This window comes from Sus scrofa, chromosome X (assembly GCF_054392235.1).
Source record: "Sus scrofa isolate SSC_HxYL_T2T_F1_AM1 chromosome X, Sscrofa_HxYL_maternal_Yorkshire_Landrace_v2.0, whole genome shotgun sequence".
Classification (NCBI taxonomy): domain Eukaryota; kingdom Metazoa; phylum Chordata; class Mammalia; order Artiodactyla; family Suidae; genus Sus; species Sus scrofa.
Genome location: NC_139401.1, coordinates 13,053,716 through 13,080,075, shown reverse-complemented (window position 1 = coordinate 13,080,075; position 26,360 = coordinate 13,053,716). Strand labels below are relative to the sequence as shown.

At 43.8% G+C, this 26,360-nt stretch overlaps 1 protein-coding gene across 26 annotated transcripts in view; it reads right to left on the bottom strand.

Annotated features, from left to right (window-relative positions):
* The window catches only part of FRMPD4 (FERM and PDZ domain containing 4), a 919,679-nt gene that overhangs the window by 13,907 nt on the left and 879,412 nt on the right, over nucleotides 1–26,360 (bottom strand). For all 26 annotated transcript variants that reach the window (XM_085007332.1, XM_085007337.1, XM_085007339.1 and 23 more), the window contains 7 exons: nucleotides 25,894–25,998; nucleotides 20,604–20,711; nucleotides 14,202–14,333; nucleotides 8,804–8,923; nucleotides 6,000–6,136; nucleotides 3,086–3,212; nucleotides 532–621 (listed from right to left, as the gene is read on the bottom strand). In XM_085007332.1, coding sequence (XP_084863458.1) covers nucleotides 532–621; nucleotides 3,086–3,212; nucleotides 6,000–6,136; nucleotides 8,804–8,923; nucleotides 14,202–14,333; nucleotides 20,604–20,711; nucleotides 25,894–25,998 — 819 coding nt within the window. The remainder of the gene's footprint in view (nucleotides 1–531; nucleotides 622–3,085; nucleotides 3,213–5,999; nucleotides 6,137–8,803; nucleotides 8,924–14,201; nucleotides 14,334–20,603; nucleotides 20,712–25,893; nucleotides 25,999–26,360) is intronic.

The window sequence follows — 26,360 nt, the reverse complement described above, 5'->3', positions numbered from 1 at the left end:
AAAATCACGAGGCCTCTGAAACACCAGGCAAAGCTGAACCCGAGGGTCTGTTATAAGATTTTCTTTAGCAAGTGTTTCTGGGCTATACCGTAGTCAGTCACCCAGTTAGAAAAACCAGATATATGGCTGCAGTGAGGCGCTGATAAATTATGACTAATGTAGAAATAAACATTATCAGAGCACATATATTCATTATCATGAGAGGCTTTTAGATAGAGGAGGATTTTTTTTTTTTTTCCTTTTAAAAATCATTCCGGCCCAATGATTTCAAAGGAGGCCACTGTGAGAACGCGCCAATTCTCTAGGCTCCTCACATTTTTCTTTTTCTAGGGCATTCTACAGGGGCGTTATCGAGCTTAACATTTCTTCTGATATTTTCAGACTGCGGGGCGGTCAATTAGAAATGAGGGCTGGCTAAGAGTCACAGCTGATTTGCTTTTGTCATCAAAGGCAGCTCATTCAAGACAGCCTAGGCAGTGACATTTTGCAGGCCTCTGTGGCTGTCACGGAAAAGCAAGAAAAAGAAATTACCACCAACGTTGCCTTGAACACACGACCCCCATACAGTCGAAGGTCACTGAGGAACTTGAGATAATGGACCTTGGCTTGCAGTGCAGAGAGCTGAGGAGAGAAAAGAAACCTCAAGTCTTCACTCCGTGCGGTGTTTAACTGTGTTCCTGCTGGAGATTAGCCGCAAACAAGGGCAAAGGAGAAGGATGCTTCTAGAGCCAACAGATGGGGTGTGACAAGAGCTTTTCATGAGGAATAAGAGCAAACTGCTCTGTATTTGGTTTCCTGATGAAGGGCTGTAACGGGACCTCTAGACTAAAATTTATTTGGGGGGTGGGGAGTATGGTTCTCCTGGGCCAGGGCACTCAACGAGTCGTCAGAACGAGATGATAAAATTTTCCCCTACAAAGGGGTGGGTGCAGAGTTTGTGGGAGCTGTTTTGAATACATGCCCGCCATCCTTAGAAAGCCCTTTGAACAGGTTCTCTGCTCCCATTGTGTTTCTTCCAGTGTTTGCAAGTTTTTAGGGAAAATGAACTTTCCGAGTGCCAATCATTGTGGAAATGTTTGAACTTGCTATATGTAAGTGCCTGTTTTATTAATTCAATTCTAAGAATCTATTGAGGGTCATGAATGGTTGAAAAACGAAATTGTATCCAGGTAAAACTGGTCTTTATTTAAAGACTTTTAGATTTCTGAATGATAAAAAAGTATTTGACGGAAAAAAGTCCACATTTCAATCTAAAATACAACACAAAGGAACTTATTTACAAAACACAGACTCACAGACATAAAAAACAAACGTACGGTTACCAGAGGGGGAAGGGGGGGAGGGATATATTATGAATTGGGGATTAACAGATACACACTATTATATATAAAATAAACAACAAGGTCCTACTGTACAGCACAGGGAACTATAGTCAATATCTTGTAATAACCTATAATGGAAAAGAATCTGAAAAAGAATATATATAACCGAATCACTTTGCTGAAACAGTATAAATCAACTATAGTTCAATTAAATTAAAAAAAAAAAAACAGTAAAGAAAAAAGTCCACTTTTCATACCAAATGTGCCCGTTTGTTAGGGGTGAAATTTTCCAACCAGGTGTCTATCATCAAGGAGCAAGGACTGTGACATTCTGTTTTCAACTGCAGATGACTTGCCAACTCACTCGTTAACATACCTCAATGCGCTACCCTTTATGTCATTGTTATTTAGAACCAATCGCCCATCCTTGGTCTTTCAAAAATCTAAAGCATTTTGCAAATTGATTCAAAACCACTCACTCTTAACTGGAAAAAATGACCTTTATCGAAGGACGATGATAGACTGCTCTCAGAGCAGTTATCCAAATTATCATAAAACCAGTGGGCCAGGCTTGCAAAAAAAAAAAAAAAATCACACAAAGTCAATTAAGAACAAATAGCTTTGGGCAAATCAGAACCGACACTCATGACATTTTGACCCAGGACACCCTGCTATATTTCTGGAAGTGGAATGCTTACGGAAACTGGGAGGTACGTCAAAGGTGGCTGATAAGTGTGTCCAATTTGATGACACATTTTTAAAAAAGACATCAAGGTGAGAAGGGAGCAGAAATAAGTACGTCTTAGCCAGTAAAAAGGACTTGAAATCAGATACTAAGACCAAAGAACTGCCCACAGAGTTCACTGGAGTCACTCACGTTTTCAACGCCCGGTACCCCTGAATAAGCGTTCTGGGGGTGTCAGACTGCTTCCCATTTTAAGCCTCTTCCTGGCTCCTGAAACCCTTTGCTTTTTTATTACCTAAAAACATAACGATTCTGACCAACAGTATATGTTAAACTGTCCTTTGTGTTTCTTCTACTTGTTACAAAAAAAAAAGAGAGAGATGGTGAATGACAGAAATAATTTTATCTTCTGTCTCGAGGTAAGGTTTAACTCAGTGGTCATCAATTGGGGCTGATTTTGTTCCCCAGGACACATGTGGCCAAACCTGGAGACATTTTTGTTGGTTATGATTGAGGGAGGGGGTGGGTGCTACAGGTATCTCCTGAGTAGAGCTCAGGGATGTTGCTAAACATCACACAATGCACTGGAGAGCCCCTCTCCCCCAGCCAACAATGATCTGGTCCCAAAGTCAACAGAGCCAAGGCAAAGAAACCTTGGTTTAATTAATGGGGGCATCTAGTCTGCAGCGACCCTTACCAGATGCCGCTTGCTTAAGTTGGTCTGAGCGGTAAGCACGAATATGATAGAAATAGGAAATTATTTTGCAATTCTATCTCCTAATCCCAAAGACTCAGAGCCGACGCGGGGTTCTTGTGCCTGCACACATGAATGCACACACACTCCGTGCAATAAGGAGTCTAGAGCTTGCAAAGAATAAATAGGTCTCCGTAAGAATACTTATTTTTCGTTAGTTTTAGAAACATGTTAATAGTTTAAAAAAGAAGGGTATATAGTGTTATAGCTTCTAAAAATCTGGTGCTAAGTATTTTATTCATGGGCTAATTTTAAACATTTTTTAAAATGCATGCAAGCCTCTCTCTTTAAAATCCATTTTCTATTAAGATGCAAATGCGATACCTTTTTACCGGGTGGTACCAAGTTTTGATTTGCTTTGACAAGGTGTGAAAGTGCTTTCTTTATGTTCTTCTCTTTCATGCTTTGCAGCACAGCAGAGGGAAGAAAAGTCTCTAATCCCCATTCTTTTCTGCAATAAAGAGCATATCTTTAATTTCACATTCTAAGTTTGTCTAAGACAAAATGGCGCTCTGATGTCTGTTGGAACAAATGAACACTTGGTAAGGCAGGGAATGGAGACAAGTCCCCAATTAGGGAAGCAACTTTTAATTTACACTCCGGAAACATACTATTTGATCATTAATCCACATGTTTGCCTTTGAAAAGAAACATATTCCTCACTCTCCAGAGAGAATGCTAACGAGACACTTGGGACCAATGGGAATTGAAGAGACATTTTTTTTATCCAACCCACCTCGGAGCCTCTGAGAATTGGTTCACATACTTCCAAGAGCAATTTCTCTCCATCCCTCTGTTGACTCCCACTGTCACCTCTCCCTGTCTGCCCACACTCTGTCTTCTCTTAGAAGGATGAATACAACTCCTTCATGTTCCCAAACCATTCCTCCCGCCCCATTTCCCTCATCAATGGCAATTTCTCTAGAAATACTCAACTGTCTTTTCTCCCACCCAGATAATGTCTAACTCCTTCCATGAACATTTCTTGCAGAGGAGAGGAAGGGGTTGCTGGTATGAAGTCAGGAAGAGGTCATGACCTTAAGTATGTCTGGTCCTGACAGGGAGAGGCAAATATCCCTCACACGTGTGGATATACAAGAAAAGACAAACAAATGGTTTAGTTAGTATACTCTGGTCAAGGGTCCGTTTCCCCAGCCATGGCTATGGCCCTATCCCAAGAAGGGTCCATATTTGGAATTCTAGTAAATTTATCCCAATTGGCCATGTGCCCAGCCAGTATCTTCTCAATTATGTGAAGACATTCGAGAAGGTTCTGGTGCCTTCTCCTGCTCCAAATCCTCCTCAAATTAGAGCCGAAAGACAGTCTTCCCCCACTTGACTGTTCACGCTCTTTTCACTAATCAGGATGGTGGTTTTCTTGATCACCGCTTTCTTCTCCTGAACAACCCGTACTCATACTTTTTAAGTTCTTCAAAGGCTAAGATTAAAATGTATACTTATTAGCATTTTCTATTTTCCTAGTATAAATATTATAAAAAATGCTCAATGAACACTGTTGAGCGAATTAATTCCTGAGAACAGTATTGTAGACTCTGCAAGATTCTTAGTCAAGGTAGTTATCTCTGGAGGTTTTCGACTCTACCATGTTCAACCAGGTAAAATGTGGATATTGGGAATAGGAACACGCGTGCCTTTCAGTGGCCTGAAAATCATCTCAAGTTGTGCAGGTCACCTTCTCAAATGGGAGGCAGTTTCATCTGTCCCTAAGAACCTCACAAAGGGGAGTGGATATGGATGTGAAGCTATCTACTTGAGTGTGAGACCACTTGGACGGCTGGATTGCCCTTGAGCTCTAGCCCCAGCATGTGTGGCAAGAGACAAACCATCTGCAAAAAGGGATTGCACTGAGATTGGAAGGCCTGGGGTTCTCAAACTGCACACAAGGATCGATCCCTCAGCATGACAAGAGAACTGAGAGTGGCAAGATCAGAGGCACTGGGCGTCCGCAACCTGGAGCTCTCATCTTCTCCAACACAGGCTCACAAAGCTGTCGAGAAGCCATTTTGCTCCGTGGGGGTGGGGTGGGGTCACCCTAACGTGGTGGAACGCAGCAAGGCCCTGTAGGCTGCCCATGGGGAGAGCTTCTCTGGCGTGCGGGGCTTTAATCAGCAGTATGCCTCGTACAGGTGGAGACGTAGCAGACTCTAGGGCTTTTAGTGTTAATGTGGAGATGACGCTTCAGCCTCTCCATGAAGTCTGAAACATGAGTGTTCCTTTTTCTTAGCATTAAAGCTGCCAGGTTGAAGAAAGTGATGGCCACTTTAGGCTACAGGATCACCTGCCAAGGGGAAGCATATAGACTGGGAAATAGAGGGCTCTCTTTTAAGAGCAAGTCGACTGAAGGCCACACAAACTGCTATTTTTTCTCCCTGGCTGAGCCCATGGCATGCGGAAATTCCTGGCCAGGCATCACACCCAAGCCACAGCAGTGACAATGCCAGGTTCTTAACCTGCTGAGCACCAGGGAACTCCCAAACTGCTTTTTTCTAAGAGAGGATCTTTTCTGGCTAATGAGGTAGCATACCGATGTGGTAAATGCTGTATTCAGCAAGAGAAGGCATTTATATTTTCCAAACATTTGATTCATGAGGCCGTTTGTACGGCAGCCTTTCCCACTGTGTCACAGTTCTTTATTACAAAAACCGTCCTTCCTGATTATGACTCAAAGAATTCCTTTGTTTATACTGTGTTTGATCATCTAAACGTAGCCCATTTTCTCAACACAGGTCTTCAACTGATCACACGAACCACAGGGCAAAGTGGAGTCCCACTGCCTTGAGATCGAATCCTGCCCCCTCTAGTTAATAACCAGTGCGACTTGGGCAAGTTCCTTAACGGTTCTGTGCCTTGGCTTGCTCATCCTAAAATGGAGCTATGATCCTGCTGATCTCAGAGAGGGGTTGGGAAAATCAAACAGCTTGATGTCTGAAGAGTGCTGAGACCAAAGCTTGGCTTGGAACCAAGTCCGTTTAGGAATTTTAAAGTATATGCTTCATTTTAAATAGAAGCCTCAATTTAACCACAGTCCTCTAAAGGCAGATTATGTAATAAATGGATCTCTTCCACCAAAAATGAACAGAATATTCATATATTTTGCCTCTGGTTAACAAATGCTCTGCCACAAACAGGATCATTTTGGAAAAAGAGACACATCAAAAATACACTGGGGCGTTAAGGAGACAGCATCTCCGAAATAGCCCCGAGAGCCAACACTTACTCGATGTACTTGAGGGAGATTTTCTGTGTTTGCTTGGTGGTCACGGTTGCGATGTACATTTGCAAGGCCGCCAGCCGCAGGGCTATGTCATACTTCAGCTCCGGCCCAAACCGCTCCTGAACGACATCGTTACAGCTCTGCGAAGAGACCAGCAGAGGGCGCAGCGTGTCAAAGGACACAGCGCACGGCCCGGGAGGAGGACAGGTGACACGCCTTTCCCTGGAGTCCCACCGTTACTTCAAAGGCAGGGGGCTAAATGGGGAAACATTTCCACCGCTGCACGGAACCGAGTCAGCACTGGCTCAGAGGCCACGCGAACGGTTAACATTCATCATGTGCGAGCTATTGAAATATTTTAGCTTTTTGTAAAAATCATGAGGAATTTAGGAATGACATTTCCAAACACGGGTGCCACGGCTGAACAGGGGAAGCCCTGGTAGCCTGATGTGGCTTCTGTAGCTAGGCTGCAGGGACTGGAATTCTGGGTTCAAATCCTCTTTCTCCACTTCCATAGTGTGACCGTGGGCAAGCCACCTCGTTGTTCTAGGCCTCACTTTCCTCTTCTGTAAGTTGGGGATATGAAACCCCATTCACAGAGTTGTGGTGAGGCGTACACAGAGCCCTTAGAGCTGTACCTGGTAAAGGAGAAGCACTCATACACGCTAAAAGCTGTCCTCATCAACTTCATCCTCGGCCAGCATCCCGAGCGGTACAGGGAGGCAGAACTGGCTAGGAGATGGAGGCAGCCACTCGGACCTATGCCTGCTTCGGGATCCTGGCTTTACCAATGGCCTCAGTTTACTCATCTGTGCCACGGGGGTGCATACTCACTCCCTGCTGGGAGTGGGTAGGGGCGCGAGGACGCGGTGAGAAGCGCATATCACAGCACCTTGGCGCCTTCCGTGGTGGGGGGCGGTCCCGAGACCGCCGGTCTGTTACAGGGGTGACTTTGAGAGAGTCATTCCACACCTCTCACCCTTTGTTTGCTCATCTGTAAAATGGGGACACCTCCCAGGGTTTGTGATGAGCATCAAATTGAAGAGAGGTGGTTGTAGTGGGTCACATCGTCCACCACCAAAAGTGAAGGGTTCAAGGGTGGCAGTCTCACCCTTCATGGGACAAACATGGAGCCAGATGTTGGTGGGAAGTATGGCACCGCTGAAGCCTACTGGGCACATGTGTTTACTTTTGTTAGGAGAAACTAGGTTTCTTGGGCGAGAAAATATATTTAGCCTCTTCCTCTCTTCTTTACTTTTTGTCTTTTACCCCCCAAAGATTTCAAATGGAAAACAGTGTCAGGATTTGTTTGGCTCCTTTCCGAGATGAGCACTTGTCTGACCACTTCATGCATTGACTTTGCTAAAATGGGAACAGGAACCCTTGTATGGTTTCTGCACAGTATTCACCTCTGGGAAACTTCCCCGTTATGCACTGGAAATCCTACATCTATCCGGGTTGCACTGCACTCCTGGTGGAAGTGGGTCTGACTGGAGGCAGGAGATAGGGTGGCTCTGAGGGAAGGCAGCCTCTGGGAGCGATTCCAAGCTGCCATTTTGTTTTGCTAGCTTTGGGTTTACCAGTTATTTCCAAGAGCCCAGGGTTGTCCACAGGGGGGCACCATGGTTTTGGGGTCCAGACAGGGTCACTTAATAGAGTCTCATGAGGGATGAGGGTGAGGAAGGCACTTAGCATAGTGCCAGGCCATAATAGGCACTTGAAGAACAAGTTTTTTGATAAACCATTTGGAGAAATCACCTCCTTCTAGGATGGCTATTGAATGACAGATTTGAAACGGGATTTTAACATAGAATTAATTAATTTTGCTTTTTAGGGCCGCACCCACAGCACATGGAAGTTCCCAGGCTAGGGGTCGAATCCGAGCTACGGCTGACAGCCTATGCCACAGCAACACAGGATCCAAGCCGTGTCTGTGACCTACACCACAACTCACAGCAATGCTGGATACTTAACCCATTGAGCGAGGCCAGGGATCGAACCTGCAACATTCTGGTTCCTAATCGGATTTGTTTCCACTTCGCCATGACGGGAACTCCTTCTTAACATAGAATTTAGAGACAAAAACTCCAAGTCGGATTCTAGGCTCTATCAGCTACTGATCAAATGACCTTGGATGTGGCATTTCATCTCTCTTGAGTCTTAATTTTATTATCTGAAAAAATGGGCCAACACGTAACTCTTGAGGTTGTTGGTGTACCTGCAAGGTTGTTCCATAAAATGGAATGTGCTTTATTTACCAAGATCACTCATCACCATCACTTCTCCTCCGAGTTGTGACTGGGGCTGTTTTTCCCCCCAGTCCTGTTATAGCTTGGATTTAACCAGGCATTTGGGTGAATTTTTTTTTTTTTTTTTTGGTCAAGGTGATTAGTCACTTAAATAAATTATGTATTTTTTTTTGTCTTTTCTAGAGCCGCACCCAAAGCACATGGAGGTTCCCAGGCTAGGGGTCCAATCGGAGCTACAGCGGCTGGCCTACACCACAGCCACAGCAATGCCAGATCCGAGTTGCATCTGCGACCTACACGGCAGCTCACGGCAACGCCAGATCCTTAACCCACTAAGCGAGGCCAGGGATCGAACCTGCAACCTCATGGTTCCTAGTTGGGTTCGTTTCTGCTGTGCCACGACGGGAACTCCCCCAAAGTGAAAATTTGAGAAACACCGTGGAATCCTTTTATCCTACATTAAGCTTGGGGATGAAGAGAAAGCCCATCCCGAATGAAAGAATTCAGGGGCAAAAGCCCCACACCATTAAGACGAAACATGCCCCAATTCTCACGTACCTGAACATACAGATACTCGAAAGCAACCGGATCTCTCCTTAAAAGGTCAATCGGATCCTTTGGGACGAAGCTAATGCGGAAGAGACATCTCATCTTGTGGGAGCTGGGCCGCTGTGTCACCTAGGAGAGCAGAGCAACCACGAGAATCCTTCAGGGCTGGCAGAAGCGGCTGAGGGGCAGCAGCAAAGGCAGCCTGCCCTGGCCACTGAGGAAGGGGTTGAGGTTCTTTTAGCCTCTGTCATAGAATTATTCGTTCCCTCAACACTGACGTACCTGTGACTTAGGTCATGTTCCCCCAAAGGAGGCCCTCAAATGAGGGTGTGACAAGGACCTGCTTGCGGGAAAGGCCGGCGAGGGAGTGGGAGAAGCAGAGTCGGACAGAAGAGGAGGCCAAACAAGGTGCCAGCTGAGGTCAGCCTGGCAGGGGCGGTGATGGCCGAGCCCAGGGAGACTCCGCTGGGAGTATGGCTAAGTCATTGGTTTCGGGCTGTCCTGGGGGATGTGAATTTCCAGGTGTGGGCAGGACGGGCGCCAGCAGGCTGTGGGCAGTCCTCTGAAGATCTGCAGATGCTGGCTATCGTAAATGACAACGGCACACTCAAGTGAGGGTGGGGGGAGGGGGCACAGAAGGGGACCCTGGGCAGAGCACAAAAACTGGCCACTGCAGCTTATTACTGTGTAACGCTGCTATGGCTTTGCTCCTAAATTGGACTCCAGATTGACTGCAGCAGCGAGAGCATGACAATGTCGAGTTTGGGTGACATTCGATTGGAAAGCAGGAAGACAAATATCATACGACATCGCTTATATGCAGAATCTAAGAAATAATACAAATGAACCTATTTACAAAACAGAAGCAGACTCAGGGACACAGAAAACAAACTTAGGGTTACCAAAGGGGAAAGGCGGGGGGTAGGGAAAATTAGGAACTTGGGATTAGCTGATATACACACTACTATATATAAAATAGATGAACAACAAGGACCCGAGGCAAACTATTGCATTTGGAGTGGATAAGCAATGAGATAGATCTTGCGGTAGAGCACAGGGAGCTCTATCTAGTCACTTGTGATGAAATATGATGGAGGATAATGTGAGAAAAAGAATATATATATGTATGTATGTATGACTGGGTCACTTTGCTGTACAGTAGGAATTGACAGAACACTGTAAATCAACTATAATGGGAAAAATAAAAATCTTAAAAGAACAGGAAAAAAAAAAAGGACCTACTGTATAGCACAGGGAACCATACTCTCTCTCTATATATATATATTTTGTCTTTTTAGGGCTATGCCCACAGTATATGGAGGTTCCCAGGCTAGGGGTCTAATCAGAGCCACAGCAATGCTAGATCCAAACTGCATCTATGACGTACACCACAGTTCACGGCAACGCCAGGTCCTTAACCCACTGAGTGAGGCCAGGGATTGAACCCGCGTCCTCATGGTTCCTAGTCAGATTCGTTTCTGCTGAGCCATGATGGGAACTCCCATATTCACTATTTTATAATAATCTATAAGGGAAAAAACTCGGAAAAGGAATATGTGTCTGTGTATGTAAATAAATATAAAACTCAATCACTTTGCTGTACACCTGAAACTAACATATTGTAAATCAACTATACTTCAAGTAAAATCAATTAAAAAATAATTAAATTAAATTTTAAAAAAGAAAGCAAGAGGATAGAAATTTTGGCCTGTGCACTAAATGTTGAGTTCACAGGTTTCTAAACTACCCAAACTTCAGCTATCATTTACATTGTTCAAAGGAGCTTAGGATATACCATAGGTTAAGGAATAAGGATTATTTCAGTTGGTTTTCCTTTTCCCCAGCACAGTGCGTGCCAAGTAGTAAGTGTTCGTTTCTAAATTCTTTTTGTAACAAAGCAGAATCCATCAATGAAAAGTAGGTGCTTAACACACAGCTGAATGAACGAACGACACTGGACTTCAGGCAAGAAGGTAAAAGAAAAAAACAATAACAGCAAAATAACCAAAAAACAAACAAACAAACAAAAAAAGAAATAAAAGAAAAAAGAAAAAGAAAAAAAAAGAAGGTCAAAGCTCTTCAGTTTCCCTTAAAGAAGTCAGCACGATGAAACAAAAAGCATGAGGCATGAACGCACCCAGTTGTTGTGCTCACAGTTTTGCACACTTGGATGTACTTTTTAATGCACGTGCGCGGAGTTTTATGTACTTGTAACTGCTTTTATGCACCAGACCAATCTGGCAAAATAAAGATAGTCCTAGTTTTATTGAGTTCCCGGTGTGAGTACATGTATTCTGAGAGGTTACGTTCTAATATCGTTGAACACAATTTCAACGGGAAAACGCATCCTACTTGTAAAGGTACCCTGGGCATCCAGCAGTAGCGATACTGAATCAGCTGTCTGGCTGTGGGCGGGAGTGCAAAGTTGAGTGACCTCTGGAGCCCGTGGGCTCGAGGCTGCCCATCGATGGCTGAGAGGAAGGCAGCCAACCCGTGAAGAAGGAAGCGTGGGCCCCTAAAAGGCCTGTGTTGCTGGCGGGGCTGATGTTGCAGGTCGCAGAGTCATCACAGGGTGTTTCGCCAGAATGTCCGCTCTGATGTTAGAAAGTCAGGGATCAGCGTATCTCTGGCTCCGTTAATTACTGGCTAGAATCTGTCCTGACTTTTGCATAAGGCACTTTGAGTCTAGTTTTACTGTTAGTAAGTGAACACTAGTTTGGGGAAGGACACGGGAGTAATGCAAAAGCATGCTTTAGACTCATGAGAAACGGCAGTCCCATAAGAGTGAGGCTGTGAAACGAGCAAAAAGCCCATTTCTAGGAAACCTGAAGTAGTATATAAATAACACTATTATTTTCTAGACAGAAGTTTAGTGTCAAACTGTCAGAAATTCAGGTAAGATGCTTAAAATTCCTTGGGGGTTTTCATCACAGGTAAATGTTTTAAACTGATTTGTGTCCTCGGACCAATTTCTTACACTTACTCCCGTTCTTAACCATGTCTATAAATATTTTATTGATCAAAATTGTCACATGTATTAAATTCAAGGGCATATAGCTGGTTCATTTCAGGATACTCAGACCATCAATTTTCTAGAGCTAATACTTGAGTTTTAGCATTTTGCTCTTAGCTCTGATTAAAGACAAAACAAAGTGTCTTCGAGAAAGATAAGAGAAGAGGCAGTGTTCGAGTCTTTTGTTTCCTTGTAATGTTTTGAAAAGAAATTGAAAAACGAGACATCGATCTAGTGCAAACTATTGCATTTGCAATGGATAAGCAATGGGATTCTGCTGTAGAGCCCAAGGAACTCTATCTGATCACTTGTGATGGAACATGATGGAGGATAATGTGAAAAAAAAATGTGTGTATATATATATGTATATATATAAAACTAGGTTACTTCACTGTACAGCAGAAATTGACAGAACATTGTAAATCCACCATAATAAGAAAAAAGGTAAAAAAAAGAAGAAAAAAGAGAAATCTGGGATGAAAAGTTATGGTTACCTAGCACCGAAGAGCCATTAAAAGAATCTCCGTCCAGCTAAATCAGCATGAAGCGTTCCCATAAAGGCTAGGTAGGGGACAGAAGTTCAGAGGGAAAGGAGAACTAGAAATATCAGAAAGGCGTTGGAAAATGGAAAAAAAAAATGGGTGTGTACGGGTGGCTGGGTCACTTTGCTGTATGGCAGAAATTGAGGGAACACTGTAAATCAATATACTTGAATAAAAATTTAAAAATTAAAAAAAAAGAAAGTTGTGGGAAGTTTCATTAGACTCATAGTAACTGGCCTCCCACCCACTCCCCCAGGCATTTACCGCTACAGGCGGGAGGCTATTTACTGCAAACACCTGTGACCGTCTGCGGGCACCAGGAAAAGCTTCACAGGCAGGGGACAGCTGTCCTTGGCAGTAACCCACCCCCGATTACGGACAGGACGTTATCGGACAGAGCCCCAGACCCCTTGCCCCTTGGGGTGGGGCAGGGGGATGCCTCTGAGGCATGCTCTCCATTGGCTCCCAGGGTCCCCAGCAGGACTGAGCTCCAGCTGCCCACAGTGCGAAGTGGCTTGATAACACACTCTTTACTGGCCTCACCGTTTGTTTTCTCATTTCCCCTCCCGTTCCTCTCCTAGGGTTTCCCAAATAAACCCCTGGCACCCAAATCCTTATCTTCAATTCGGCTTCTGGAGGAACTCAGAGCCAGTGGGACTCTGGATATGGGGGGAGAGGCTCCCCTATAACCAACAATAAATGCCATCTGTTTCCAAGTGTGTTCTGGTACAGGTTAAAATAATAAACAATCATCAGCTGTGATTTAAGACATCTAAAGGTTGATTTGAACCTGATAAAAAGAACAGGTCAAGTGTAGACAGAGGGATATAAGAGAACACAAGTCATAACTTTGTAACGAATTCACTGCATCCAGCTGTCCTGTATCTAGAGAGTCAGGGACATTCGTGGACCTGATGTGTGGCTTTTTTCTTTTGGCTGTGCCCGCAGCATGCGGAAGTTCCCAGGCCAGGGATCGAACCTGCGCCACAGCCGTGGTCAGAGCTGCTGCAGTGACAATGCTGTATCTTTAACCTGCTGTGCCACAAGGGAGCTCCCTGATAGGTAGCTTTTAATCATGTGACAAACAAGAAGCCCTTGAGCATGACGACACTTTCTGCTACTCCATCCTCCCGGTGGGGACGGGGGCTCGACCCCCGGCCTCTCCTCCTGGCGTGCCCTCATGCCCCCCTCTGCAATGAACAATCCTACATAAGAGGAACTTGTTGCAGCCCCTTATCCATCCAACAAAAACCCTGCTTGTGTGGAATCATAAGGGAAGTCAGGACACCATGCTGAATTCAGCAGCCCGCCCGTCTCCCCAGAGAACAATGGGAGTGGCATCTTGGTGACAGTTGGGACACACTGGTGGGTGACATATTTACCGCAGAGGCAGGACTGGGTTGGGGGTGGGGGTAATTTCAGGCTTCCCAAAGGAGTCTCAAGTAGACACCTGGAACTTAAAACAACAAAAGATGGCTTCGGCTTAATTTAAATAATCTCAAAAAACGTTTCTTTTTAATAACTGCTAGAGATCAATGATCAAAACAGGTGAACAAGGCTAATTACCATAAGATAAAAGAAAATTCTGCAGAGTCATGCTCCCAATGAGCCCCTGCTGAGTCTTTGACAGTTCTGTCTGTGAGACCAACTGACAGTCTATGAAACAGTGACAAAAAGCGACACATCACCTTGAGACGCAACCCCTCCCCCACGAATGCAAGCCCTTCCTTCGGTGCTGCCCAGTGCAGCGGGGGTGGGCGACATTTAAGGGACTCAAGGACAAGGGAGTTCTGGGGCCCAGCGGCTTCTGCTCTCGTGGGCACCACCAGCAGGGGGGGCATAGTTCACACACCTGAGTTAGGGTCTCCTGTTCATGAAGCAAGAGCAGCTTGGTTCCGGCCCCTTCCGTCCTCTGCTCCAGCATGAGGGAGAAGTGTTCGATGCCTTTTATGGAGAGCTTCTCTTGAAGGGTTAAGATGACGTCCTTCCAGGGGAAACATTGACAAGATGCAATCAAAACCAAGGTAGCCCATTGTAATGTTTCAAATTTTTTTTTTTTTTTTTTTTTGCTTTTTAGGGCTGCACCCATGGCATATGGAAATTTCCAGGCTAGGTGTCGAAGCTGCCGAGTTGCAGCTGCCGGCCTCCACTACAGGCACAGCAACATGGGACCCGAGCTGCGTCTTGACCTACGCCACAGCTCACGGCAACACCAGATCCTTAGCCCACTGAACCAGGCTAGGGATCGAATCCGCATCCTTAGGGATATGAGTCGGATTCCTTTCTGCTGAGCCGTGACAGGAACACCCAAGGTACCCCATTTTCAGATTCCACATATAAATGAACTTCCATATAAAAACAGAAATAGACCCACAGACATAGAAAACAAACGTAGGGTTACCCAAGGGGAAAGGAGGCAGGGAGGGATAAATTAGGAGTTTGGGATTAATAGATACACATTATATATAAAATAAACAACAGGACCTACTCTATAGCACAGGGAAGTCTACTCGAAATTATGTGATAATCTATAAGGGAAAAGAGGATATACACACACAATATTCAATAACTGATTCACTTTGCTGTACACCTGAAACTAACACAACTCTGCAAATCAACTATACTTTGATAAAAAAAAAAAAAACAAGAAATCAAGGAAGCCCTCTTCTGTGGTGCTTGCCATGACTGAAAAGTGCAGCACAAATAGGCTTCGTATCTTTTTTTTGGTCTTTTTTTCGGGCCACACCCAAAGCAGAGAGAGGTTCCCAGGCTAGGGGTTGAATCGGAGCTGTCGCTGGCGGCCTACGCCAGAGCCACAGCAAGGCGGAGTCGGAGCCACGTCTGCAACCTACACCACAGCTCACAGCAACGCAGATCCTTTACCCACTGAGCAAGGCCAGGGATCGAATCTGTGTCCTCAGGGATGGTAGATATGTTTTTGCTGAGCCACGATGGGAACTCCAGGCTTCCTATCTTTACATTTTACACCTTTGATTGATTCTAAAGCTGATGCTCCAAAGACCCTCAAGGTAATAGAAATGAGGCTGTCCTTGCCCTTCCCTTGGTCTTCCCACCACTCCCAATCTTTATGGGGCTCAGAAACAGAGAGGCGGCCAGGTGCATTGCTGAAGCAGCACCTCCCCTACCACCCAAGGTCTCAGGAAGACTCTTCATGGACTGTGTGGTGTCGTCAGCTCAGTTCCCTTCCTGCTAAATGGGGTGGCAATTAAACCACCTCTGAAAGGGGTCAACCCCAGGGCTCGGCAAAATACTGCCTGCATGCCAAATCCAGTTCACTAGCCTGTTTCTGTCCATAAAGTTTTACTAGAATACAGTCCTGCTCATCTGTTTCTGGGCTGTCTGTGGCTGCTTTCATGCTTTGCATGGGCAGACTTGAACTTGGTTGCAAGGGAAATGGTGTGGCCTGGGAAGCCTACAATATTTGTTATCTGGCCCTTTATGGAAAAAGCTTGCCGACCTCCAGCCTGCACCTCTGTAAGAGCATGTGGAAGGGGTGAGGAATGTAGGCTCTGGAAATAGTCTTTTTTTTTTTTTTTTAAAGGATTTTTACCTTTTTCCATTATAGTTGGTTTACAGTGTTCCGTCAATTTTCTACTGTACAGAGAAAAGACCCAATCACACATACATATACACACATTCTTTTTCTCACATGATCCTCCATGATGTTCCATCACAAGTGACTAGATACGGTTCCTTGTGCTGTACAGCAGGACCTCATTGCTGATCCACTCCAAACGCAATAGTTTGCATCTATTAACCCCGGACTCCCAGTCCATCCCACTCCCTCCCTCTCCCCCTTGGCAACCACAAGTCTGTTCTCCAAGTCCACAATGGAAACAGTCTGGGTTTTCACTCTCGCTCTATTTGGTATTAGCTGGCAGCTTGGGGCCAATTACTTCACTTCTAGGTATCTCTCGACTGAGGATAATAATAAGAGCTTCCTCAGAATAGCTATCAGGACTAAATGGGCTCATACATAGTCAGCATTTCTTACAGTACTGTTTGGCACAGAGGTAGGGTGCCATACTGATAAAAGAAATTTTCAATATTCGGTGGGGAAGTCATTCTGGCTTATACATGAGTTAACCTGAATTTTATGCTAACTCAAATAGCCTGTTTGTGGCCTACCAAACATACACTGTACATCTGCTCTGATTATTACAGAAAAGGGCATTGTCCAGAAGTTTAGAAGGCCCATGTTAAAAATAAAGATGAAATGTCTCTCTTCTTGGGTCACTGACGGTGGTCCTCCTTTGATGATAAGACTCCCTTCACAGGTGCTAAGGCCATGCCAACTCACCGTGTATGTGTGGAACGTTTGTTTTTGTTTTGAAACCTTGAAGGAATATATCCCTGGCTTGTTTGATGTTCTTTGTTCTGACAAGATATAAAACTGTGCTGAAAACCACGCTTCTCAGTTTCTCAGAGTAATCTCAGAAGCTGGCTTCCGGGCTCTAGTCCGCAGTTTGGATCCAATAAAACTCTTTCCTATTGTTATTATTGATTGTTTATTAATTATTTTGACAGTAACAATATACATATATTAGCTTTTAAAAAAATCTCTGGGGAAGGTAGAATGAGCAAGCTTTACAGGATTAAATATTTATGATCAGAAAGGTGTTCTATACACAAGTAGAATTGTATTGCAATGCAAACAGATGTCCTCAACCATTACTTTTTTCATGTATTTGAAAACTAGTAAAGGATCTCTCTTCAAAGATAATTAATACTCAGATGCTAAAAATACCATAGAGCTGTAGTTTTCAACACAGAGAAATTTTGCCCCACAGCAACATTTGGCAATTTCTAGAGAAGTTTGTGGTTGTCACAGTGGGGTGGGGGATAAAAGTGACATCCAGGGATGCTGCCAAACATCGTACAACACATAGGACAGCCCTCACAACAAGGAAATTTTTTTTTTTTTTGTCTTTTTGCCATTTCTTGGGCCACTGCCGCGGCATATGGAGGTTCCCAGGCTAGGGGTCTAATCAGAGGTGTAGCCACCGACCTACACCAGAGCCACAGCAATGTGGGATCCGAGCTGTGTCTTTGACCTACACCACAGCTCACGGCAATGCCGGATCCTTAACCCACTGAGCAAGGCCAGGGATCGAACCTGCAATCTCATCGTTCCTAGTTGGATTCGTTAACTACTGAGCAACGACAGGAACTCCATAACAAGGAATTTTTTGGTCCAACTATCAACAATGTCAAGAGGAAACCCTGCCATAAATACAAGTTTTGTTTTTGTTTTTGTTTTTTTGATCTTTCTGAGGTTTGACTCTTCTCTGTGGATTTTTTCCAATTTCTTCTGGCCCCTTTAAAACAAAGATCTCCATACATACCCACCACCAAAAACATCATTTAACAGAAATTCCGGAGTTCCCATCATGCTGAGTGGAAATGAATTTCACTAGCATCCATGAGGATGCAGGTTCAATCCCTGGCCTCGCTCAGTGGGTTAAGGATCTGGCGTTGCCATGAGCTGTGGTGTAGTCACAGATGTGGCTCAGATCCTGTGTTGCTGTGGCTGTGGTGTAGGCTGGCAGCTACAGCTCTGATTCAACCCCTAGCTTGGGAACCTCCATATGCCACAAGTGCGGCCCTAAAAAAAATAAAATAAAATAAAATAAAATAAAATAAAAGAACAGAAATTCCTTGACTATATCGAACTTCAGAAAAAAAAAAACAAAAAACTCTCTGGTTCATAGTTTTTGCTCAAGGCCCAGAAAAGAGAAAAAAACAACAAAAAACCCAGCCTTTGTATGGCAACACATACTTTATAAAACATTCCCCTGAATCACCAGGGAGGACACAAGATAGCAACAGTTTCTCCCTAATGCAACTCCGTAAGCAAGAATTTGGGCAATTTTTATTAAATGGTGCCATATTCCTTTCATACTTTGACTGTTTCCATTTTATGCTTCCCAGCCTGTATCTACTGTGATAATAAGGCTGTGAGGCACAAGATAAGATAACTTTAATTTGATGTGACCTCTCTACACTGCTCCCCATCTTCACATTGTCATCTGCCCTCCTCAGGGAAATCAAACTTAGTCTGGTGTGGGTTCCTATACTAAAGAGGCCAGAGGGAATTAACAACTGGGCTCTCTTTGAAATTTAGATTTAGTTCTGTTGGGATATGCATTCACATCTTTACCTACATCTTCAGATGGGTAAGGGGTCTGATGGCAAGGAGCTTTTCTGACCAGTTGGGATCACAGAACAAGCCACAATGCCAGAGGGAATTGGAATAATGTAGCTCTGTGGGTTAGGCTGGGGGTCTTCAAACTGCATCCTGGCACTTTTGTTTCAAATCTGACCACGGCCATGCATTTATATGTTATCTGTGTAGTAAAAGCTTAGTCTTGGCCAAAGAGAGGTTAGCCTCTTTGCTCTTGGCCCTTGGGAGGTAACCTTTAAGCCCTTGGAGGGTCCAGCCTCATAGGAGTGTCTTTGTTGAACAGGGGGCCTTGGGCTACACTGGATAGTTTATGCTAATGATGGGATTTGCGGTGGGGACATCAGGCCATGGGTATCAGCTCACTTCAGGCAGGGCAGGATAATAAAGTCAGCCATGCAGGTGGTCAGCTGTGTTTAAGTGGCCAAGCCCTAATAAAATACCAAGGCTCAGGCAAGCTTCCCCAGTTGGCAGTACTTGGTGCATATTGTCATACATTGATGCTGTGAGAAATAAGCACTGTTGGCACAACTCCACTGGGGGATGATGGCTGGGAGCTCCCTGCCCGCTTTCTGCCACCCTGAGCACTTTTCTCCCTTCTGGATTTTAATCTACAGCCTTCTGCTGTAATAAACTATAACTGTGAGTATACCAATTTGTTCTGTAGGTCCTTTGAGTGAATTCTTAAAGCTGAGGGTGGTCTTGAGGACCTCCTGAATCCATCTGTCTGGTTACTGTCATGATACAACAGGAAAGTAGCTGTAACAGAGAGCAAATGGCCCACAAAGCCTAAAATACTGACTCTCCAGCCCTTTCCAGGAAAAAGTTTGCCAGCCCCTAGGTTACCTGATCAATAATTAGAGTAACATCTCACCATAAATTAATTGATTTTGAGTAGGGATAAAGGAAGAGGATTGTTTCAGTCATCGCCACTTAAAATGAGCAGTCTTGTACAAAGGAAGTTAATATTTCATCTAGAATGATTTAAGGATGATTTAAATGTTCCATCATCAATCTAATATTGTCTGCTCTATTACCTGCTAAATCACTACCTATTTAAAGCAATTCAGAACAAGCTGCTTGCAGTATCATGGCAATAAGAATGCACAGTGAGTGGGCGTCGGTAGAAACGCTTCCACTCATAAGGTCTATGCTGATTAATGAAAAAAACCTGAGAATTAGGGGTTGACTATTGAGACACATTTTTAATACAAAGGTGATAGTCTCTTGATATATTATTATACAGATCATCACCAGGTACTTTTTTTTTTAAGCCTCGATAAAATCTTTTTTTATTGTGCCATTTGAAGAAAGCCTATTTTAGCCTGATGGAATGCTAGGGAGCAATCAATTTCTGAACACACTTTTGTCCAATAAAAAAGAGAATACGTACTTTTCCCCAGGAAGGAAACGTGGGGAGAAAGAACTCATAGGCTTTGTTATAATCCCCATTAGGGAGAACTCACCTGTGGCTCTGAATAATAGGATGGCTTTGTGATGCTTCCTTTCCACCCTTTCTCCTAAGAGCATGCCTCATTCTTGCCTTTTTATGCATTATTTCCATGAAATTGGTTAGAGCAATTAAAAGTAAATCTCATTTTACATTCTTCTATCCCTTGTTTTTGCTGGACACCAAAGTAGCAGATATTCAATTAACAGCTAACATCTTCATTGTCTCGGTGGCTGACATGGCTGAGAAATCATGCTAGTTTTGGGGAGGGTGCCAAGCCTTCTTGGTGACAGTCACGCTATTTTAATTAATCTGCAGTTGCATTAAAATGACTAGCCCTAGCATTTTATGACTGATAGCATATTATATTGTTTTGCAACACACACACACACACACACACACACACAGAGCAGAACCTTGTTAGTTTAAACTTTATGTTTGGGTATGTTCACACATGACCTTATTTGCAAATGACCAAAAAGAATGTCATAAATAAAGTGATAGTTCTGAATGAAGGAAGGTGTGGATACCTAAGACTCACAGTGGGACCCTTATGCTATATCTGGCAGTGTTCAGGGACAGAGCTTAGCACGGGCTCTTACCTTTATGGAGGTGCTGCAGTCAAAGCGAAATGATTTGGTCTGTCCATTTTCCAGGTAGACCTTCAGGACATTTGGCATAAAAAGAAGTGAATTGTCCTTAACCGTTTCCTAGTGAACAGAAAAAGAGGAGGAAGTGTCAGTCAGTCCAATCAGAATGCTGCTCTTCTGAAGCAGCACATACATGCAAATTATTCTAATTGAAACATAAAAAAAGGATCAAACTTTCTAGGGCCAACTGAAGTATCCCTACAGTGATATTTGAGTTCACTTGTTCATAGTAATATTCTTCTTTACTGGCTACAAATAATTCAGTTGATTCAAATAAAAAGATCTTTTCCTTAAAAAATTTCCAACAAACAAAAGTCCAGGACCAGATGGCTTCACAGGCGAATTCTATCAAACATTTAGAGAAGAGCTAACATCTATCCTTCTGAAACTATTTCAAAAAATTGCAGAGGAAGGGATACTCTCAAACTCATTCTATGAGGCCACCATCACCCTGACACTAAAACCAGACAAAGATACCACAAAAAAAAAAAAAAAAACAAAAAAACTACAGGCCAATATCACTGATGAACATCGATGCAAAAATCCTCAACAAAATACCAGCAAACCGCATCCAACAATACATTAAAAGGATTACACATCATGATCAAGTGGGATTTATCCCAGGGATGCAAGGGTTCTTCAATATCTGCAAATCAATCAGTGTGATACACCACATTAACAAAATGAGGAATAAAAACCATATGATCCTCTCAATAGACATGGAAAAAGCCTTTGACAAAATCCAACACCCATTTCTGATAAAAAACCCTTCGGCAAGTGGGCATAGCAGGAACCTACCTCAACATGATAAAGGCCATATATGACAAACCCACAGCAAACATCATTCTCAATGGTGAAAAGCTGAAAGAATTCCCGCTGAGATCAGGAACAAGACAAGGATGTCTGCTCTCGCTACTACTCTTCAACATAGTTCTGAAAGTCCTAGCCACAGCAATCAGAGAAGTAAAGGAAATAAAAGGAATCCAAATTGGAAAGGAAGAAGTAAAACTATCCCTATTTGCAGATGACATGATACTAAGAGAATCCTAAAGACTCTACCAGAAAACTGTTAGAGCTCATTCACGAATTTGGCAAAGTCGCAGAATACAAAATTAACACGCAGAAACCAACGGCATTTCTATACACTAACAATGAAAGAGCAGAAAAAGAAATTAGGGAGGCGATCCCATTCACCATCACATCCAAAAGAATAAAATACCTAGGAGTAAACCTACCTAAAGAGACAAAAGACCTCTACTCTGAAAACTATAAGACACTGATGAAAGAAATCAAAGATGACGCAAATAGATGGAAAGATATACCATGCTCGTGGATTGGAAGACTATACTACCTAAGGCAATCTACAGATTCAGTGCAATCCCTATCAAATTATCAAGGACATTTTTTCACAGAACTCGAACAAAATATTTTAAAGTTTGTTTGGAAGCACAAAAGACCCAGAATAGCCTGAAAAAGAAAAATCCTGAAAAAGAAAAATGGAGATGGAGGAATCAGGCTCCTGGACTTCAGACTATACTACAAAGCAACAGTCATCAAAACTGCATGGTACTGGCACAAAGACAGAAATGTAGATCAGTGGAACAGGATAGAAAGCCCAGAATTCAACCCACGCACCTACAGCCAACTCATCTATGAAAAAGGAGGCAAGGATATACAATGGAGAAGGGACAGCTTGTTCAATAAGTGCTGCTGGGAAAGCTGGACAGACACATGGAAAAGAATGAAATTAGAACACTCCCTAACACCATGCACAAAAATAAACTCCAAATGGATTCAAGACCTAGATATAAGACCATCCATTATAAACCTCTTAGAGGAAAATATAGGGCAAACACGCTCTGACATAAATGACAGCAACATCTTCTCAGATCCACCTCTTTGAGTATTGACAATAAAAACAAAAATAAACAAATGGGACCTAATCAAACTTAAATGTTTCTGCACATCAAAGGAACCCCTAAACAAAATGAAAAGACAACCCACAGAATGGGAGAAAATATTTGCCAGTGAATCAACTGACAAGGGATTGATCTCCAAAATTTATAACCACCTTCTGCAGCTCCATACCAAAAAAACAAACAACCCCATCAAAAAATAGGCAGAAGATCTAAACAGACAGTTCTCCAAAGAAGACATACAGATGGCCAAAAAACAAATGAAAAGATGTTCAGTGTCACTCATTAGTAGAGAAATGCAAATCAAAACCATGATGAGGTACCACCTTACACCAGCCAGAATGGCCATCATCCAAAAGTCTACAAACAATAAGTGCTGGAGAGGGTGTGGAGAAAAAGGAACCCTAGTATACTGTTGGTGGGATTGTCAATTGGTGCAACCACTGTGGGAAGCAGTATGGAGATGCCTCAGAAAACTAAAAATACAACTCCCATTTGATCCAGCAATCCCACTCCTGGGCATCTATCCAGAGAAAACCATGACTCACAAAGACACAAGTATTCCGATGTTCATTGCAGCACTATTTACAATAGCCAAGACATGGAAACAACCTAAATGTCCATCAGCAGAGGAGTGGATCAAGAAGATGTGGTACATATACACAATGGAATATTACTCAGCCATCAAAAAGAACGAAATACCAGCCTTTTTAGCAACATGGATGGACCTAGAAATGATCATGCTAAGTGAAGTCAGCCGTACAATGAGACACCAACATCCAATGCTTTCACTGACACGTGGAATCTGAAAAAAGGACAGACTGAACTTCTTTGCACAATAGATGCCGACTCACAGACATTGAAAAACTTATGGTCTCTGGAGGAGACAGTTTGGGGGGTGGGGGGATGCGCTTGGGCTGTGGGATGGAAATCCTGAAATCCGATTGTGATGATCATTATACAACTACAGATGTGATAAATTCATTTGAGCAATAAAAAAAAATAAAGTTAAAAAAAGAAAAACAATTCAAAAGAGACAGAAAAAAAAAAAGATCTTTTCCTATCAGAAAATCAATCAGATGAGGGTTCCTTTAAAAAATCAAGTTTCCCACTAGAAAATACAATTACAGAAACAATTCCTTTGTAGTTAAACCTCAAAACCTGACTTTAGCAGAGCATTGTGTCTCGAGCAGAACAAGGACCAGCAATGATGATCTTTCATGTGACACCTGTTGGTAGGAGTCACGACAGCGAACTACAAGCATTAATAAGCTTCAAGTTTAGAGTAATTTTGCGAAATAATCTTTACCCCATTTAGAGATGTTCCTTGAACGCAAAGGGGACATAAAAGGAACGGGTCAGTGTTAGAAGAATGAAATCTGAAGTCTCTAACGAACAGGTCATAACTAAAAAATAAGTCAAAAAAGCAAATAAAAGACGTATTCTCTTTAACTGTAAGTAGGGAGAGATGAAAGGGGGAGTAAAAACACATGGTGGGTGAGTTCCACAGAGCCTTGGGGTGAAATGTGCTCCTCAGGCATAGTTGGTCAGGACGTCCCAGGGGTCGGGGAGGGAGGTCAGCAGTCATGAAAGCATAAGTGCCTTGTTTTATAGACGAGGACACTGAAGACAAGATGGCCAGAGATATGCTAACGTCCTACAGTTGCTCCATGAGTTCAGACGCTAAGGGTGTCCACAACAGCCTCTCACCCCGTGTTTCTTTCTCTGACTCGCCTCCTCTCCTCTCTACTCCTGTGGGCTTCATCCAGAACTTTCCTGCTACCCAATTCACTGAGTTAGTGTGGCTCCAAGTCCAGAAGGAAGGCCACATAATGACTCAGAAGAGCAAAAGGAGGCTAGAAAGGAAGCTGCTTATGAAGGCTGAGGGGCAGACACGGATCCCCACCACACACAGGCCTGTGGGAAGGCCACAGGGGATGAACCAACCCCAGAGCCGTTCCTATAGACCAACTGCCTCGAAGGAGCCCGGCTACATCCAGGGACAAAGTGCAACTGCCACAGCAGCTTCTGGAATCCTCTTCTCTCTGAGGATGCATCAACAGAGAGCCTAATCTCACACTGAGAAACTTGAGAGAAGATAAGGCAAGTTTCTATGGCCTTCTGTGTTACAGTCATTCCCTGTGGAACTGAGCCTTAACCTGGGACGGTCTTGTTCTGAGATGACAATTACGGTAACCCCCACCCAAAAGTGACAGGGCTTCACTGAGGGGAGTGTAAACAGGCCGTGGTGTGCAAGGGGCGAGAGGGGAGGAGGTGGAAAATGGCTGTTGGGAGGACGAGGCCTCAGATGAAATGCGGGACCGGGCCGCAGAGTGACAGCCTTAGGCCCCTCCCACATGCATAGCAATAGTGTGACAGACCGGTCAGCTGAGCCCCTGGACGCCAAGTGGGGCCAATGTAGCTCGGTAAGTTTAGCTGGAAGACCCTTGGGCCATGAATCCTTTGCCAGGGATATGCAGGCTTCGATTTTCAAATTCCGATCCAGGACCACCTTCAGGGGAGAGTCTGGGATGCATATAGCAAATATGTCACGGATGAGATTTTGTCCCTGAAGAGTTTGTTTAAACAACAAAACCTCGACCACAAAAGCTGGCCTTTCCAAGGTCCAAAAAATAAGAGCGCTCTAGATGACAGCTTTCTAAAAGCTAAAAACACTGGGCGATATTTGGGGGGAAAATTGGAAATAAGCATCCTATTGATGTTTGCATTACTCATTTTGATGATCAAGTGTGTGCCTGAGTAATCACGATTTCTATCAAGACCTACTGATGGAGGTCTGGGCCGCATTTCTTCACTCCTGGTGGCACAGAGGAAACTTCTCCATCACTTGAACTCCCTTCCATTTTGATCAGTTGAAAGAAGAGAGAGACATTTGATTGTGGATAAGGAAAAACGTAGGGGAAATCCTTCTCGAACTATAGAAAGGGCTGTCATGTGGAAGGATGCTTAGTCAGCAGAATGGGGAGAACTAGGGGAAAGTTTCAAAGAGGCACATTCTACTCGATATGAGGCAGTGCAGCGAGCTCAAATCAAATGAACTCCTCTGCACAGCAACGAGGTCTCTAACCCTGGGAGCATTCAAGGAAACGCCGGACTGCTATGCACTCTGGGTATGTAAGAGGGGACATGGCGGGCCCAACATGCTGAGCTCTCGGGCCCTTTACACTTCCGAGATTCGACACCCCTGGGAAATGCAACAGCTGCTTCTGAAGCCATCATTCCAGCGGGGCGACTGCTTCCGCTTCCTGCAAAGCCCCGACCTCAGGGCCTCTCTGCAAGTCACCAGCAGGTGACTGGGAACTCACCGACACTTGGCCATTGATGATGACCTCCTCAGAGAATCGCACTTTGACTGGATTGGACTTTAACCTTGCCTTTTTCGCAGCACTGATGAATGCTGACTTGGGAGACTAGGGAGAGGAAAAAGAAAACATTTGGTCTGATTATTGGTAATATAAGGCCAATTGTGTCAGAGCGGTTTTACATCTTTATCCTCCCAGGTATTTAATAGTTTTGCTAAAAAGGCCCAATTCAAGGCCAAAATACAAATTATGGAGGCAACCGAAAGCCTGTCAGGCTCATCAAGTGCTAAGTTTGATTTAGTCACCAGACCAAAACTATAAACAGCATGTCCCATGTTCTTTCTGAGCACATTTCCAAGCATCTTTAAAGATAACTGTGAAAGTACACGAACTCTACTTTCAACACGCAGCTTTGAGTACCATGTGGATGGGGGGGTGAGAGCCAACTGTCATGTGGCGTTTATGACAAT